This window comes from Microtus pennsylvanicus, chromosome X (genome assembly GCF_037038515.1).
Source record: "Microtus pennsylvanicus isolate mMicPen1 chromosome X, mMicPen1.hap1, whole genome shotgun sequence".
In the NCBI taxonomy this organism is placed as follows: Eukaryota; Metazoa; Chordata; class Mammalia; order Rodentia; family Cricetidae; genus Microtus; species Microtus pennsylvanicus.
Window position 1 is genome coordinate 74704737 of NC_134601.1, and position 16264 is coordinate 74721000.

Genomic DNA, 16264 nt, shown 5'->3' on the forward strand with positions numbered 1-16264 from the left:
GATAAAAGCAACATTACTGTACTTGCAATTAAGATGGAGACCAGTACTTCTTAAGGTGCTCATTTCTTCTAGTAATACAGTCCTTTTCTTGGCAACCCTGGATTAGGTAAATTATTATAGAAATTGTTACAGATTTAAAAGTCTTTACATCAACTCAAAGTCGTGTTCTCTTGGTTAATTTGGTTTTGTGCCACTGGGACTGTTAAGAATTTGGCATTATTGTGTTTTGTAAAGCCAAACAAATCGTATTATTTCCTAAATGAAGTTTTTTTTTCTAAAATCATTTATGAATGAGCAATCATCATCTCTGCAACCTTTCCGTTTGACATTCAAGTTCATGTTTTTTTATAGTTATTCATATGCTATGCAGTTAGAAATCTTTTCCTATACATAATAATCAGGTAGTAACAGCTGTTTTATTCTGGGATTTTATGTTACAGGAAGTTATTTATCTGTGAGATGACTATAGATTTGTGAATATCATATATAATAATGAATAATCTAAAGTTTCATGAAGGTTCTTGTTTATATATTTCTTTCTGGTTTTCAACCCTACTAGGAAAAAGGTTACATACCATTAATGAAACAAGTTTAGATAATCTTAAACAATTTTCAGTATCTTCTTCCATTTTGTTGCTTGAAAATGTGATATTTCCAATTGTCCTTATTAGTATTGTTACAAAGCACAGATTTTATTTTCTAAGTATGCTGAAATTTTTTCCTCTTGATCTCAGGTTAACAATCTGGAGCGGTGTTTTTTAAGCTTAAATTTTTCCGTGAAAGTGGAAGTTGAGTCAAGTTTTATTTATTTATTTATTTATTAAAGATTTCTGCCTCCTCCCCGCCACCGCCTCCCATTTCCCTTCCCCTCCCCCAAACAAGTCTCCTTCCCTCATCAGCCCGAAGAGCAATCAGGGTTCCCTGCCCTGTGGGAAGTCCAAGGACCACCCACCTCCATCCAGGTCTAGTAAGGTGAGCATCCAAACTGCCTAGGCTCCCACAAAGCCAGTACGTGCAATAGGATCAAAACCAAATCAGGAGCAGAAGGAGAGATAGCACGAGCAAGGAACTCAGGACCGCGAGCGGTGCACCCACACACTGAGACAATGGGGATGTTCTATCGGGAACTCACCAAGGCCAGCTGGCCTGGGTCTGAAAAAGCATGGGATAAAACCGGACTTGCTGAACATAGCAGACAATGAAGACTACTGAGAACTCAAGAACAATGACACTGAGTCAAGTTTTTCAAAGTTGGTTTATAAAACCAAATTGTGTGACATGTGCCAAACTCATTTCCCCATTTGGCAGTATAAAGAAAACGTTTTTTCTGACCCTTTCACTTTTATGGGCACATCCAGGCATTCTTATTTGTGCTATTTTGCATAAATTACAGTTGGCTTTTATAAATCTATATGAAGGATAAGTTATGAGCCACATCAACCCCTATACATATACATTACATTTTTTTGGTGATACAACAAAACATACTTTGTTGACTAGCCTGTATTTCAAAATTTCTTTAAAACCTTTGGAACAGATTTGTGTTTTTGTATTCAGTGAATACTTTTAGTGTGTCTGACTTCAGAACATTGAGGAACAGACTTCTTACCTTTTTTAACAGCCATTTGCTTATTCTTATTTTATATTCAGACTTTAATGCTGTAAATTTTTGGTTTGCACTTTTATTATCACTAAAATTTTATAGTTTAGAGAATTGGCTTTATAAGACTTTAGCAGTGATAGTACAGATGACCTAATACCACACCTGGTTAATCATGAGGACACCAAGGCCTGAGAGAAAAACTGCATTAGCATTACAGATAGAGAAAGCAGAAGAAACATGAAAAAACAGGACTGTACCATCGTGCTGTACTGTCTCACCCAGCTACCAGATATTAGACTTGTCATTTTTGTATGTCCTCCTGTATGTATTTCAATGTATTTCTGAGTGGAAATCTTCTGTCTTTCTAAACAGTATCTTGTGAGAGATATTAGTGTTCCAAAGCAAGTTTTCTAAACAGTTATTTCTGACTTTGTGCTGAGAGAATTTAGACTTCTAAATGCTAGGTTTCTTTTTTTTCCTTTCTATTTTCAATGATAATGACTGTGATTAGTAACTGGATTTGCAAAGGCTATCATTACATACTGGTAATTAAATATTACTTTTATATATGATTTCTTAATGCCAATATAAGTCTTTTGATATCATAGGAATGGTAATCAACAATATATTGAGTTATCTTTTTAGCCCAATAAGCCTTTAAGCAGTTGCTCAATAAAGTGAAGAGAATGTAGTTTGTAAATTTTACAGTTAGGATTTGCATTTTATTTTAATCAGTTATCAAACACAGTATGTTCTCACTCATAAGTGAATGTTAGATGTAAAGTAAAGGATAACCAGGCTACAATCCACAGCCCCAGAGAAGCTAGGTAACAAAGAAGACCCTAAGAGTGGACAAGCACAGATTACCCTAGGGAGGGGAAATATATGAATTCCCCTGGGTAAACGGAAGGTTAGCGGGAGGAGAGGAGAGGGGAAGAGGGATAAGAACATGAGAGAACAGGATGGTAGAGTTTGGAGGACGGACAGAGAGGGAGAGCAATTAAAGAGGTAATTTAATAGAGGGAGCCATTATGGGGAAGGGAGAAACCAGGGGCTAGGGAAACACGGAGGAATCCACAAGGATGACCCTAGCTAAGATTCCTAACAATAGTGGAGCAGACAGGGTGCTTGAATGGGTCTTCCCTGTAATCAGATTGGTGACTAACTCCTAGTTGTCATTATAGAACCTATATCCAGTAACTGATGGAAGCAGATACAGAGACTCACAGCCAAGCATGGGCCCATCTCTTAGAGTCCATTTGAAGAGAAGGAGGAAGGATTATACTAGCAAGCAGGGGTCAAGATCATGATAGGGAAACCCATAGAGACAGCTGATCTGAGCTAGTAGGAGCTCATGGACTCTGGACTGGGGAGCCTGCATGGGACTGAACTAGGCACTCTGAATGTGGTAGACAATTGTGTGTGTGGCTTGGTCTTTTTGGGGACCCTGGCATTGGGACCAGGATTTATCCCTGGTGCATTAGCTGGGTGTTTGAAAACCATTTCCTATGGTGAGTTACCATGCTCAACCTTGACACTGGGAGTAGGGTGAGAGGCTTGGTCCTGCCTTAACTTGATAGTGCAGGCTTTGTTGATTGGCCATGGGAGGCCTTATGTTTTCTGAGGAGTGCATGGGAGGTAGAGGGGAGGCAAGGGAGGGGGAAATGTGGTTAGTATGTAAAATGAATTTTAAAAAGAAAAAGAATTTCTCATAATGCCTGTGGGAAATGTTGCAACTAGTGTTGCATATTTCATAATAAAAGTTGTCGGTAGATGCTAATTAAATATAATACTTTTAGGAAATTATTTTCTCTGCCTGATCTAATTTATAGACTTGTTCACATTTATTGAGTGAGATAATTCCCTGAAGAAAAAATAAACTTTTGGAATGAAAGTACATGTCTTATAGCGAATAAGAGAAATATGACAATATGCTGTACAGGTTGGCTTCGAATTTGTATTATACTTTTAAGGCAGTCACATATTTTTGATCATGTATCTTTTGAACACAGCTGTGTTGACAACCACAGTTTTTCCTAAGAAAGCTCAAATAAATGCATATACTATTATTTCTAACATTACAAACAATTATTTGTAGTAGCAAAACTATAATATCCCTTGTAAATATATTCAGTGGAATCTAGTAATCATATATTATAATAGGAAATCCTGTAGAATAGAACTTTTTTTTGACATAAACTCTCAGGTGTGTGTGTGTATATATATGTGTGTGTATATATATATATATATATATATGTGTGTGTGTGTGTGTGTGTGTGTATTTATATGCATATAAATGTACATATGTATGTACAAAATATAGGGATTCAAACCCAACATTCCACTTGTCATGCAAATAACAAAATTTATATTTGCATGATGTTGTAAACATATTTTTCTTTTTTTTCTTTTCTCTTTTTTTGAATTACTTTTTCTTTTTTTATTTATTAAAAAATTTAAAAGTTCCACCTCCTCCCATTTCCCTCCCCTTCCCCTCACCCCCCCCATCCCTCTCCAGTCCAAAGAGCAGTCAGGGTTCCCTGCCCTGTGGGAATCAAAGGTACTCCCCGCTCCATCCAGGTCTAGGAAGATGACCATCCAAACACACTAGGCTCCAACAAAGGCAGTACATGCAGTAGGATCAAAACCCAGTGCCATTGTCCTTGGCTTCTCAGTCAGCCCTCATTGACCGCCATGTTCAGAGAGTCCAGTTTGGTCACATGCTCCATCAGTCCCAGTCCAGCTGGCCTTGGTGAGCTCCCATTAGATCAGCCCCACTGTCTCAGTGGGTGGGTGCACCCCTCGCGGTCCTAATTTCCCTGCTCATGTTCTCCCTCCTTCTGCTCCTCATTTGGACCATGGGTGCTCAGTCCAGTGCTGCAATGTGGGTCTCTTTCTCTATCTCCATCCACCGCCAGATGAAGGTTCTATGGTGATATGCAAGATATTCATCAGTTTGGCTATAGGATAGGGCCAGTTCATGCTCCCTCTCCCCAGCTGTCCAAGAAACTAGCTGGGGACATCTCCGTGGACCCCTGGGAACCCCTCTAGAGTCAAGTCTTTTGCCAACCCTAAAATGGCTCCCTTAATTAAGATATATACTTCGCTGCAAACATATCCACCATTCCTCCATCCCAATCATCCCATTCCCCCAAGCTCTCCCCTTCTCACTTTTCTCTCCCCATCTCCCCTTACCCTCACCCCACCCCCGAGCTCCCAATATTTGCCTGGCAATCTTATCTACTTCCATTATCCAGGACGATAACTATATGTTTTTCTTCAGGTTCACCTTCTTATTTAGCTTCTCTAGGATTACGAATTATAGGCTCAATGCCCTTTATTTATGGCTAGAATCCAGTTATGAGTGAGTACATACCATATTCATCTTTTTGGGTCTGGGTTACCTCATTCAGGATAGTGTTTTCTATTTCTATCCATTTTCATGCAAAATTCAAGATGTCATTGTTTTTACCGCTTAGTAGTACTCTAGTGCGTATATATTCCACACTTTCTTTATCCATTCTTCCATTGAAGGGCATCTAGGTTGTTTCTAGGTTCTGGCTATTACAAATAATGCTGCTATGAACATGGTTGAACAGATGCTTTTGTAGTATGATAGGGCATCTCTTTGGTATATTCCCAAGAGTGGTATTGCTGGATCCTGGGGTAGGTTGATCCCGAATTTCCTGAGAAACCGCCACACTGATTTCCAAAGTGGTTGCACAAGTTTGCATTCCCACCAGCAATGGATGAGTGTTCCCCTTACTCCACATCCTCTCCAGCAAAGGCTATCATTGGTGTTTTTTAATTTTAGCCATTCTGACAGGGGTAAGATAGTATCTCAAAGTTGTTTTGATTTGCATTTCCCTGATTGCTAAGGAAGTTGAGCATGACCTTAAGTGTCTTTTGGCCATTTGAACTTCTTCTGTTGAGAATTCAATGTTCAGTTCAGTTCCCCGTTTTTAATTGGGTTAATTAGCATTTTAAAGTCTATTTTCTTGAGTTCTTTATATAGTTTGGAGATCAGACCTTTGTCTGTTGCGGGGTTGGTGAAGATCTTCTCCCAGTCAGTAGGTTGCCTTTTGGTCTTGGTCCTAATGACAGTGTACTTTGCTTTACAGAATCTTCTCAGTTTTAGGAGGTCCCATTTATTCAATGTTGCCCTTATTTTCTGTGCTACTGGGGTTATACGTAGGAAGTGGTCTCCTGTGCCCATATGTTGTAGACTAGTTCCCACTTTCTCTTCTATCAGGTTCAGTGTGTTCAGATTGATATTGAGGTCTTTAATCCATTTGGACTTGAGTTTTGTGCATGGTGATACATATGGATCAATTTTCATTCTTCTAGAGGTTGACAGCCAGTTCTGCCAGCGCCATTTGTTGAAGATGCTTTCTTTCTTCCATTGTATACTTTTAGTTCCTTTATCGAAAATGAGATGTTCATAGGTTTGTGGGTTAAAATCCGAGTCTTCTATTCGATTCCATTGGTCGACTTCTCTGTTTTTATGCCAATACCAAGCTGTTTTCAATATTGTAGCTCTGTAATAAAGTTTGAAGTCAGGGATGGTAATGCCTCCAGAAGATCCTTTATTGTATACGATTGTTTTGGCTATCCTGGGTTTTTTGTTTTTCCATATAAAGTTAATTATTGTCCTCTCAAGGTCTGTGAAAAATTTTGTTGGGATTTTAATGGAAATTGTGGTGAATTTATAGATTGCCTTTGTTAGAATTGCTATTTTTACTATGTTGATCCTACCCATCCAAAAGCATGGGAAATCCTTCCATTTTCTGGTGTCCTCTTCAATTTCTTTCTTCAATGCCTTAAAGTTCTTGTCAAATAGATCTTTCACTTCCTTGGTTAGAGTTACCCCAAGATACTTTATGCTGTTTGTGGCTATTGTAAAAGGTGAAGTTTCTCTGGATTCCCTTTCTGCTTCTCTATCCTTTGTGTATAGGAAGGCTACTGATTTTTTTGAGTTGATCTTGTATCCTGCCACTTCACTGAAGTTATTTATCAGCTGTAGAAGTTTTTTGGTAGATGTTTGGGGTCACTAATGTACACTATCATATCATCTTCAAATAACGAAAGTTTGACTTATTCCTTTCCAATTCGAATCCCCTTGATCTCCTATAGTTAGAACTTCAAGCACTATCTTGAAGAGATATGCTGAAAGTGGACAACCTTGTCTTGTTCCTGATTTTAGTGGAATGTCTTTGAGTTTTTCTCCATTTAATTTGATATTAGCTGTTGGCTTGCTATATATTGCTTTTATTATATTTAGGTATGGTCCTTGTATCCCTAACCTCTCCAAAACCTTTATCATAAAAGGGGTTTTTGAATTTTGTCAAATGCTTTTTCCGCATCTAATGAAACGATCATATGGTTTTTTTCTTTCAGTTTATTTATATGGTGGATTACATTGAAAGACTTTTGTATGTTGAACTAACTCTGCATCTCAGGGATGAAGCCTATTTGATTGTAATGGATAATTTTTTTAATGTGTTCTTGGATGCTGTTTGTGAGAATTTTATTGAGAATTTTTGCATCAATGTTCATGAATGAGATTGGTCTGTAAGTCTCTTTCTTGATTGGGTCTTTGTGTAGTTTTGGAATCAGGGTAACTGTAGCTTCATAAAAAGAGTTGGACAGTGACTCTTCTGATTCTGTTATGTGAAACACATTAGGAGTATAGGTATCAGCTCTTCTTGGAAGTTCTGAAAAAATTCAGCATTAAAACCATCAGGTCCTGGGCTTCTTTTGATTGGGAGGTTTTTTTTTTTTATATAACAGCTTCTATTTCCTCACAAGTATTTAAATTGTTCACCTGGTCTTGATTTAATTTTGGTAAATGGTACTTATCTAAAAACAAGTCCATTTCTTATATTTTCCAACTTTGTGGCATATAAGCTTTTGTAGTAAGATCTAATGATTCTCTGAATTTCCTCAGTGTCTGTTGTTATGTCCCCCTTTTCATTTCTGATCTTGTTAATTTGCATGTTCTCTCTCTGCCTTTTGATTAGTTTGGATAAAGGTTTGTCAATCTTGTTGACGTTCTCAAAGAACCAGCTCTTTGATTCATTGATTCTTTGGCTTGTTTTCTGTGTTTCCATTTTGTTGATTTCAGCCCTCAATTTGATTATTTCCAGTCTTCTACTCCTTCTGGGTGAGTCTGCTTCTTTTTTTTTCTAGAGCTTTCAGCTATGCTGTTAAGTCTCCAATGTGGGCTTTCTCCGTTCTTTTAATGTGGACACGTAGAGCTATGAACTTTCCTCTTAGCACTACTTTCATAGTGTCCCATAGGTTTGGGTATGTTGTGTCTTTATTTTCATTGAATTCCGGGAAGACTTTAATTTCTTTCTTTATCTCTTCCGTGACCCAGGGGTGGTTCAGTAGTTGACTATTCAACTTCCAATAGTTTGTAGGCTTTCTGTGGGTTGAATTATTTTTAAATTCTAACTTTGTTCAATGGTAATCCGATAAGACACAGGTGGATACTAATATTTTTTTTTTATCTGTGGAAATTTGCTTAGTTACCAAGTATATGGTAAATTTTCAATAAGGTTCCATGAGATGCTGAGAAAAGGGTATATCTTTCCTATTTGGGTGGAATGTTCTGTTCTCTAGATGTCTGTTAAGTCCATTTGATTCATTACCTCCATTGATTCTCTTATTTCTCTATTAGGTTTCTGTCTGATTGACCTGTCCATTGGTGAGAGAGGAGTGTTGAAGTCTCCTACTATTAGTGTGTGGGGTTTGATATCTGCCTTGAGTTCTAGTAATGTGTCTTTCACATAAGTCGGTGCTTTTATATTAGGGGCATAGATATTCAGGATTGAGACTTCATCCTGATGGATTGTTCCTGTTATGGGTATAAAGTGTCCATCTCCATCTCTTCTGATTGATTTAAGTTTGAAGTCAACTTTGTTAGAAATTAGTATGGTCACACCTGCTTGTTTCTTAGGTCCATTTGCTTGATAAGCCTTTTCCCAGCCCTTTACTCTGAATAGATGTCTGTCTTTGTGGTTGACGTGTGTTTCTTGTAAACAGCAGATTGTTGGATCCTGTTTTCATATCCAATCTCTTAGCCTGTGCCTTTTTATAGGTGAATTGAGTCCATTGATATTAAGTGATATTAATGACCAGTGGTTGTTAACTCTGGTTATTATTTTTTTTCCTTTTTTGGTGGTAGTTTATGTGTTTCCCTTCTTTGAGTTGTGCTGCTGAAGGGTCGCTAGATTTCTGAGTTATTGTGGGTATTGTTGGATTCCTTGGTTTGTGAATTTCCTTCTATTACTTTCTGTAAGGCTGGATTTGTGGCTACGTATTGTTTAAATTCGTTTTTATCCTGGAAAATTTTGTTTTCTCCATTTATAGTGAATGAAAGCTTGGCTGAGTATAGTGGTCTGGGCTTGCATCCATGGTCTCTTAGTTTCTGCAGCACATCTATCCAAGACCTTCTGGCTCTCATGGTTTCCATAGAGAAGTCAGGTGTAAGTCTGATTGGTTTACCAGTATAAGTTACTTGACATTTTTCCTTTGCAGCTCTTAATATTCTTTCTTTATTCTGTATGCTTTGTGTTTTGATTATTATGTGGCGAGGGGATTTTTTTTTGATCCAGTCTATTAGGTGTTCTGTATGCTTCTTGAACCTTCATACATCTTTCTTTAGGTTGGGAAAGTTTTCTTCTATAATTTTGTTGAGTATATTTTCTGGACCTTTGAGCTGTAATTCTTCTCCTTCTTCTATCCCTATTATTCTTAGGTTTGGTCTTTTTATTGTGTCCCAGATTTCCTGAATGATTTGTGATGAGAATTTGTTGGATTTGCTATTTGATCAGTGCATTTATTTTCTCTATGGTATCTTCATCAGCTGAGATGCTTTCTTCTATCTCTTGTATTCTGCTGGTTATGCTTGTTTCTGTAGTCTCTGTTCATTTACCTAGATTTTTCATATCTAGCCGGCCCTCGGTTTGTGTTTTCTTCATTACCTCCATTTCAGTTTTCAAGTCTTGAACTGTTTCCATTATCTCTTTGATTGTTTTTTCTTGGTTTCCTAGGGTATCTTTTACGGATTTACTCATATCTTCAAACTTTTTGTTATTCTTCTCCTCCATTTTGTTAAGGGAGTTTTTCATATCCTGTTTAAGGCAGTCTATCACTTTCATAATGTCAATTTTTTCTACTTCTTCTGTATTAGGGTATTCAGGTCTTCCTGTTGTATGTTCGCTAGGTTCTGGTATTACCATGTTGTTTTTCAGATTGTTGGAGGAATTCTTGCATTGGCACATGCCCATCTCTTCCTTCTAATGCTCTCAGGTGGATCTTCTGGTACAGGATCAGGGCCCCTTGCTGTCCAGGGACCTTGCAGACAGAAGGCCTAGTTTGGTGCCTTCAAGCTTAGTGAAACAAAGGAACTCCTGCCCAGTTGTACTCATCACCAGGTCCTGGCCCAAATACAGGCTGAGCTGGGGGGTGGTGTCTTATGTCCCCAGAGAAGGTAAGGGGTGCCTGTGCAGAAGCTGGGATGGGATAGGAAGAGAGAGGCAGTAGCTGGGGAGAGAAGCCCCTGCAGAATGACCAGAAAGATTAGGGGGTTGAGGAATGTCAGCTCTCCATTTCTGGGGCAGAATGGGGCTTCTGCCACCAGTCCGGAACACACTCACCCCTCCGTTGGATCTTCTGGTACAGGATCAGGACCCCTTGCTGGCCAGAGACCTAGCAGACAAAAGCTAGAATAGAACTTTTGAAAATCTCACAGAACTGTAAACTTTGAACATTGGGATACCATCAATGCATGATGATTTTGTGAGATAAACAGAAAAGTAAATGTGATTGAAAAGCATCACATGGTGAAGTGGAGGAAAGTAGGATCGAACTTCTATGTAGTGACTTCCATATACTTAGCATAACTTAGAAAATGTTTTGTATTATAATGTGCACTACTGACTGTAATGACTATCTGTGTTTTCTACAGAGGTCGACAGTCACACTCTATCTTCTCATGACAGTAGAGAGGACAGATGTTCCACAGGCACATACGTGGTACTCATCAAGCAGAGTCCCAGTTTTTCCTTTTACCGGCTTTGAGATATCTGCTCCACTCTTAACCTTCCACCTCTTTTCTCCATTAGAATGATAATGTTGTATGTGCCAAATAAAATAGTGTTTATAACATGCATGCACAGACAATTCTAGGATTTTTTAAATTTACTTAAGAATTTTTTTAATGCATCTTATAATTTTATGAGCAATTCTTGGGCAGATTTAATTTGAGGGTGGTGAGATCTCTTAGAACTTTCTGTGTTTGTGTCATGGTATATGAATTTCCTGCATTTCACATAAGAAGTCAGTCAGATTGTACTCATACGCATATGTGTGTATGAGGGGGATTGGTGTGTACATGACTCTTCAACGATGGCAGTAATTAATACGAGCTCATGACAAGGACATTTCATTAGCAACAAGTGTGTTTATTAAACACTGACTAAGTAAAAGTTTTGTTTGAGAAATAGAGAAAAGTGATTTTTAAAGTTTGGTCCCGCAAAGGATCCATGAGGTATAAAGATTGATATAGTTCAATTTCAAAAATAATCCTAATTTAAAATAACACTTAATAATCTCTAATACAAAGAACTCCAAAGTGGAATCAGAGAAATTTAAAATTATTAAAGTAAACTGTAATATGACTTTCTTTGGTAAACCAGGAGGGCAACAAAGTTTGATATTTTGATCACATGTATAAAAGTTCCCCAGGGCTTGGGATAGGGTTCTTTGCATAAAGTGCTTGTGTAAGATGAGAACTTGAATTAGGATCCCCAGCACCCATTTGAAAACCCCTCACTCCTGCAGTCTCAGTGCTAAGAAGCAGAGACAGATGGACCCCTGGGGTCTACTGGCAAGCCATTCTAGCTGAAACCCAGAGCCCCCAGGACCAGTGAAAGACACTGTCTCAGAAAATAAGGTCCTACTGAGGAGTACATCACAGTGTCAGCCTCTGATCTCAACACATCACCCTCACAGGAAAGCTCACCTGCTCCTGACACACATATACATCACACATTCTCTGTCAGACACACACATATACACACAGTTCCCCATTTCATTCACCAATATTTTCCATCATTTGAACAGGAGATTGATTTTATTATGTATTAATTATACAAAGGAACAGATTTTATTATAACGTTTGCATACATTCATGAAATGTGCTCTGATCATAGTCACATACACCTGGTAACCTTTCTAGGGTTCCTCTCTCCCTTTCCTTTTTACATCCTAAGTACTCCCACTTTTGTGTTCACGCACCTTCTCCCAAAATTATACACTTATCAAAAAAGGGGAAATACTTGTCTTTTGGGTCTGATTTATTTTGTTTGGCACAATAATATCAAATTCCATCCAGTTTCATATAGACCACATGATTTGGTTCTTCTTTATGGCTAGTTAAAACTCTGGTGTGGATATATGCTACACTTTCTATATCTATGGAATGAATTTAAATGTAAGAGTCCTATTTTGATTTGGGCTTTCATAAAATTTGAAATATCTTTACAGGGTTGTTCAAAATGCTACTATTGTAAAACTCTTAGAAGAGAGATGTATATCCCTTTTTAGTGGTATATTTGGAAAAGAATTTCTTGGTACTTTCTCTTCTCTGTTATATTGTTATATTGTTTTTTGCTGATATTTTATCCCACTATACACACAGTCTATCTTTCAGTACATAAGACTTTCTCGTTGTAGAAAATTTGTTTAACTGTGCAAAGATGTGTTGCTGTTTTTTACCTGATTTGTAAAAGGCACCTTATTGTTCTAATAAAAGCTAAACAGCCAATAGTAAGGGAAGAGCTATAGGTGGAACTTCTAGGCAGGGAGAATAAGTAGGAGGAGGAATTTAGGATGAGGTGGTGTCAAGGGAGAAGAGAAAAGAAAAGGAGACAGTGGGTAGATTGGCCAGATAGACAAACATGGAAGATGCAGCAAAGTCAGACTTACAGAATAAAGAAAGTTAAAAAGCCCTGAGACAAACCGTAGATGAACAAAAACAGCTTAACTTTAAAAAGCTAGTGGGGCAAAGACTAAGCTAAAGCAAAGCATTCATAAGTAATAATAAGTCCCCATGAGAAGCTGATTGGAGGCCCAAAGAAAATGCCAACTACACTTTCTCTTTGGACATATACCTTAAGAAGTTCTGTCAGTCCTTGCACATGATAGTATATTCTCAAACCTAAACATTATCCAGGTCTAGGTGGTGTGAGTAATTTAGAATTCCTCAAAATATTATATAGTCTTTTGACTCCCATTTTATGGACTTTGAAGTATTTTATGATTCAAACTAATTCAGCAGTGTTTCCTCAAAAAGGTTTTATGAAATCTCTGAAATGATAGATGATTTGTTGTTAACTTATCAACCAAGTGTGAATAATGGATTCTTCTTGTTGCTAATAAATATACTTTGCTCGCTCTCACCACCCGTGTGTGTTTGTGTGTGTGTGTGTGTGTGTGTGTGTGTGTGTGTGTGTAAGAGAGAGAGTGAGACATGTGCGTGCATATACAAATGATTTCATAAGCTCCCCTACTTTATGTTTTGCAAAATTAACTTTAGCTGTTACTTACCTTAGGGTGTTAGTGTGATTTTTTTTCTTTTAACTATCATTCATATACATTTAATTTTTTGTATGACATGATATATTGGTTTTACCTGTACCCTCATTATTAGATTGTAAATTCATTGAACAGAGGATCCCTGATTTGTTCAATCACTACTGCCCATGATACTTAGTACTTTGAATATGAATAAAACAGTTACGATAAGCAGGTAGTCAAGATGGTTTTGTGGTTTTTTTTTCAGATTTGGTGCATTTGACTTGTGTGTCTTCTAAAACAGCAAGAGAAGATTTAGAACCAGTAGTACAGAAATTGTTTACTCCATATACAGAAATGGAAGCAGGTAAGAAAATAGGACAGTTGTGGTGGACAGTTAATGTAACATGATATTCCCCTTAGATATCTCAGGAACTGAACTGAGCCTGAATTAAAGTTCAGTATTTTAATTTTTTTATTCAGCAATTACTCCCACATATTTACTAAGGATTTTGAACATAGTCATTGCACAAAGAAAAGATGTGCAGTCTTTATTGTTAAGGGAAAGTACTCAAATGTATAGACAAAAACCCCATAATTATCAAATGCACATTTATATGCATACATACTCACATGCCTGAGAAAGGGGAAGTACTGTTGGGAAATTTATTAATTAATTTTGGTAGTATTACAGGCACTTTTTCATAGCTATATTTCTTTTGCAGGATTTTTATGAAAAATATATAGTTCTTTATAAAATGTTTATTTAACTTTCAAAAGATTAAAATATTAATTGGCAAGTATATAAGTCCTGACTATAATTATCTTTAAAGTGCTATATGCCAAATACTTAGCTCTACAAATTGTATCTGTTTCTGACTCATAGTTAAAGAATACATTTCCACTTTGAACTTTTTAAATTACCCCACACATAGTACGGTACAGCTAGTAGCTCTGAGTGGAAAAAATATTGCATATATAATATGTGAGTGATCAAAAATATAGTGTGATAACTCTTCTTCATGTGTGTGAAGTAAAGGTCATTTTCATTAAAGCATTTTTGTGTTCTCTAGATCCCTTTCACTGTCTTCCCTTCTTACATTGAAGTTTTCTTTAAATGATACATTTATTCAGCCAGCCATTTGTTTTTATTCCTAGTGTTTATGCATTTCGGTCTCCTGTGTGTTGACTACTTTCTTAATGCAGAGATGATACAGAGTGAGATATAAACATTTACATATAAGACACAGTGTTCTGTTTATACCTGCTAATGTCATTTCTTTTTGAAACCCCCAGTTGTATAAATTCTTTCAATCTGAAAAACTTCATTTGAGTTTAAATTTAGTCTACTTACATATATTTTTCATTTGAATGTATTGTATGAATGTTTGAGTTACTGTTAAAATTTTGATTTCTAACTTATAATATATACAACCATATTCCTCAACCTAATGTAGAGTCTTCAGGCTTTAATTGCATCTGTATCTTGCTCATAACCAAGATTATCATTTTCAGTGTCTTCGTTATAATTGCAGTTTATCACTGTGCCACATAATACACTTAACATATCATTATTCCTCACTTTTTAACTACATTTAATTTTCTGGTTTACAAAATCAAGCTGGCGGAAATTGCATGTTGGCTAACTAGCATCCACTAGCCATTTTAGATTTTTAAGATTAACCTTAATGGTTCAAGTGATCCCGGTTTGAAATGATGTATTGTTTGGAACCCGAGGGAAATTCTTTAGCAAGAACTATGCCAGAGGGGTCCTCAGGTGCACCGAGGCACTGCAGAGCTAGTTTGCACTGACACATAGGCCTTTTTATCATCAGGATGAGGTAGTGGTCATATTTTAATTAAAATGTCAGAACAAATACTGTTGGAGTTATTGAAAATGAATCACCAGATAAAGTGAGCACTGGGCCATGGCAGGTCAAAGAGGCAAAGTCACCTGCAGAAGAGAACTCAATTCATTTTCCTGCCTAAATGAGGGAGAAGCAACTTTGTGAGCAATGTGAACTTTTCATACATTAAAACACATACTTCTCTTGCAGAAGCTTGTATGTCTACAGGCTTTTCTTGTCTTTTGGTTATTCAGCAATCATCTGAAACTTTGTGGTTTAGAGCATTGTCAGTAGTTTTGCTGAAACATGTAGCAGCAGAAGAATGCTGTGTGGCCTTGTTTGTTTCTCCATGGAGTTCAACATTCTCCATGGTGTTGTGCATTCTGAACCTTTATGAAAATTAGCCTCGTCTCCTTACAGGAAAGTTCGTTTCCTACAAAGGATGGTGTTCTCTTTACCACTATAAGACTGATTGACAGTGTGTGTTTGGGGGTGGCGGGCGGATTGTGGTAAGGTTCTGAAGACAGTATTTTATCTTTCTTACCTTTCAGGTTCATGAATAGCAGCCAGAAGTCTTCAGACTGTCCTCTCCAAAGAAATCATTGTACTCTTACCCACCCACCAGGCTCCTTTAAGCACATCAAATATCTCTAAATCTTTGTCTATGTTTTAGTCTAAAGAAATATCAGATGATTTATGCTTAATGAGCCTCATTCTATAGATTAAAAAATCAGGTCATTTCTTACAATTCATTTTCTTGTGTAGGGTCTAGGTTATCCTTGTAAACATTGAGAGGTGATAAACTGAGTGCTATGCAGGTCTCACTGACAGAACTGTACTGATTTCTTATTTTATGCAGAAATAGAAGATTTTTCAATACAAGGTAAAGCCAGAATTTTGTTAGTACAGTATGTATAAATGTCTAGAATCTCGTATTATAATAGCATCATCTTCTTTTTAATTTTTTTGCCCTCCAATCTGCCTGGTTTGTCGAGTTGCCTCATTTATTGTAATCATTTCTATCTCTAAGAGCAATGCTTCCTAAAAACAAATTCCCTTCACAGATGAGTGTGAATTTGGTGGCTTGTAAGGATATTAACTGTACCAGGAAAGCAAATGCCATATCTTAATTTCTGGTTTTTATTTCACTTTTATATTCCAGGGCTTATGCAGCTTAGCTAAATGATTTTACTTGTTTCCTGCCCATGGCATGTACCTAGAAACATATCTT

At 37.1% G+C, this 16264-nt stretch overlaps 1 protein-coding gene across 1 annotated transcript in view; it reads left to right on the plus strand.

Moving 5' to 3' along the window:
• Positions 1-16264, plus strand: part of Chm (CHM Rab escort protein) — a 173468-nt gene that overhangs the window by 147171 nt on the left and 10033 nt on the right. Inside the window, exon 13 of the mRNA XM_075957406.1 lies at positions 13455-13553. Coding sequence (XP_075813521.1) covers positions 13455-13553 — 99 coding nt within the window. The remainder of the gene's footprint in view (positions 1-13454; positions 13554-16264) is intronic.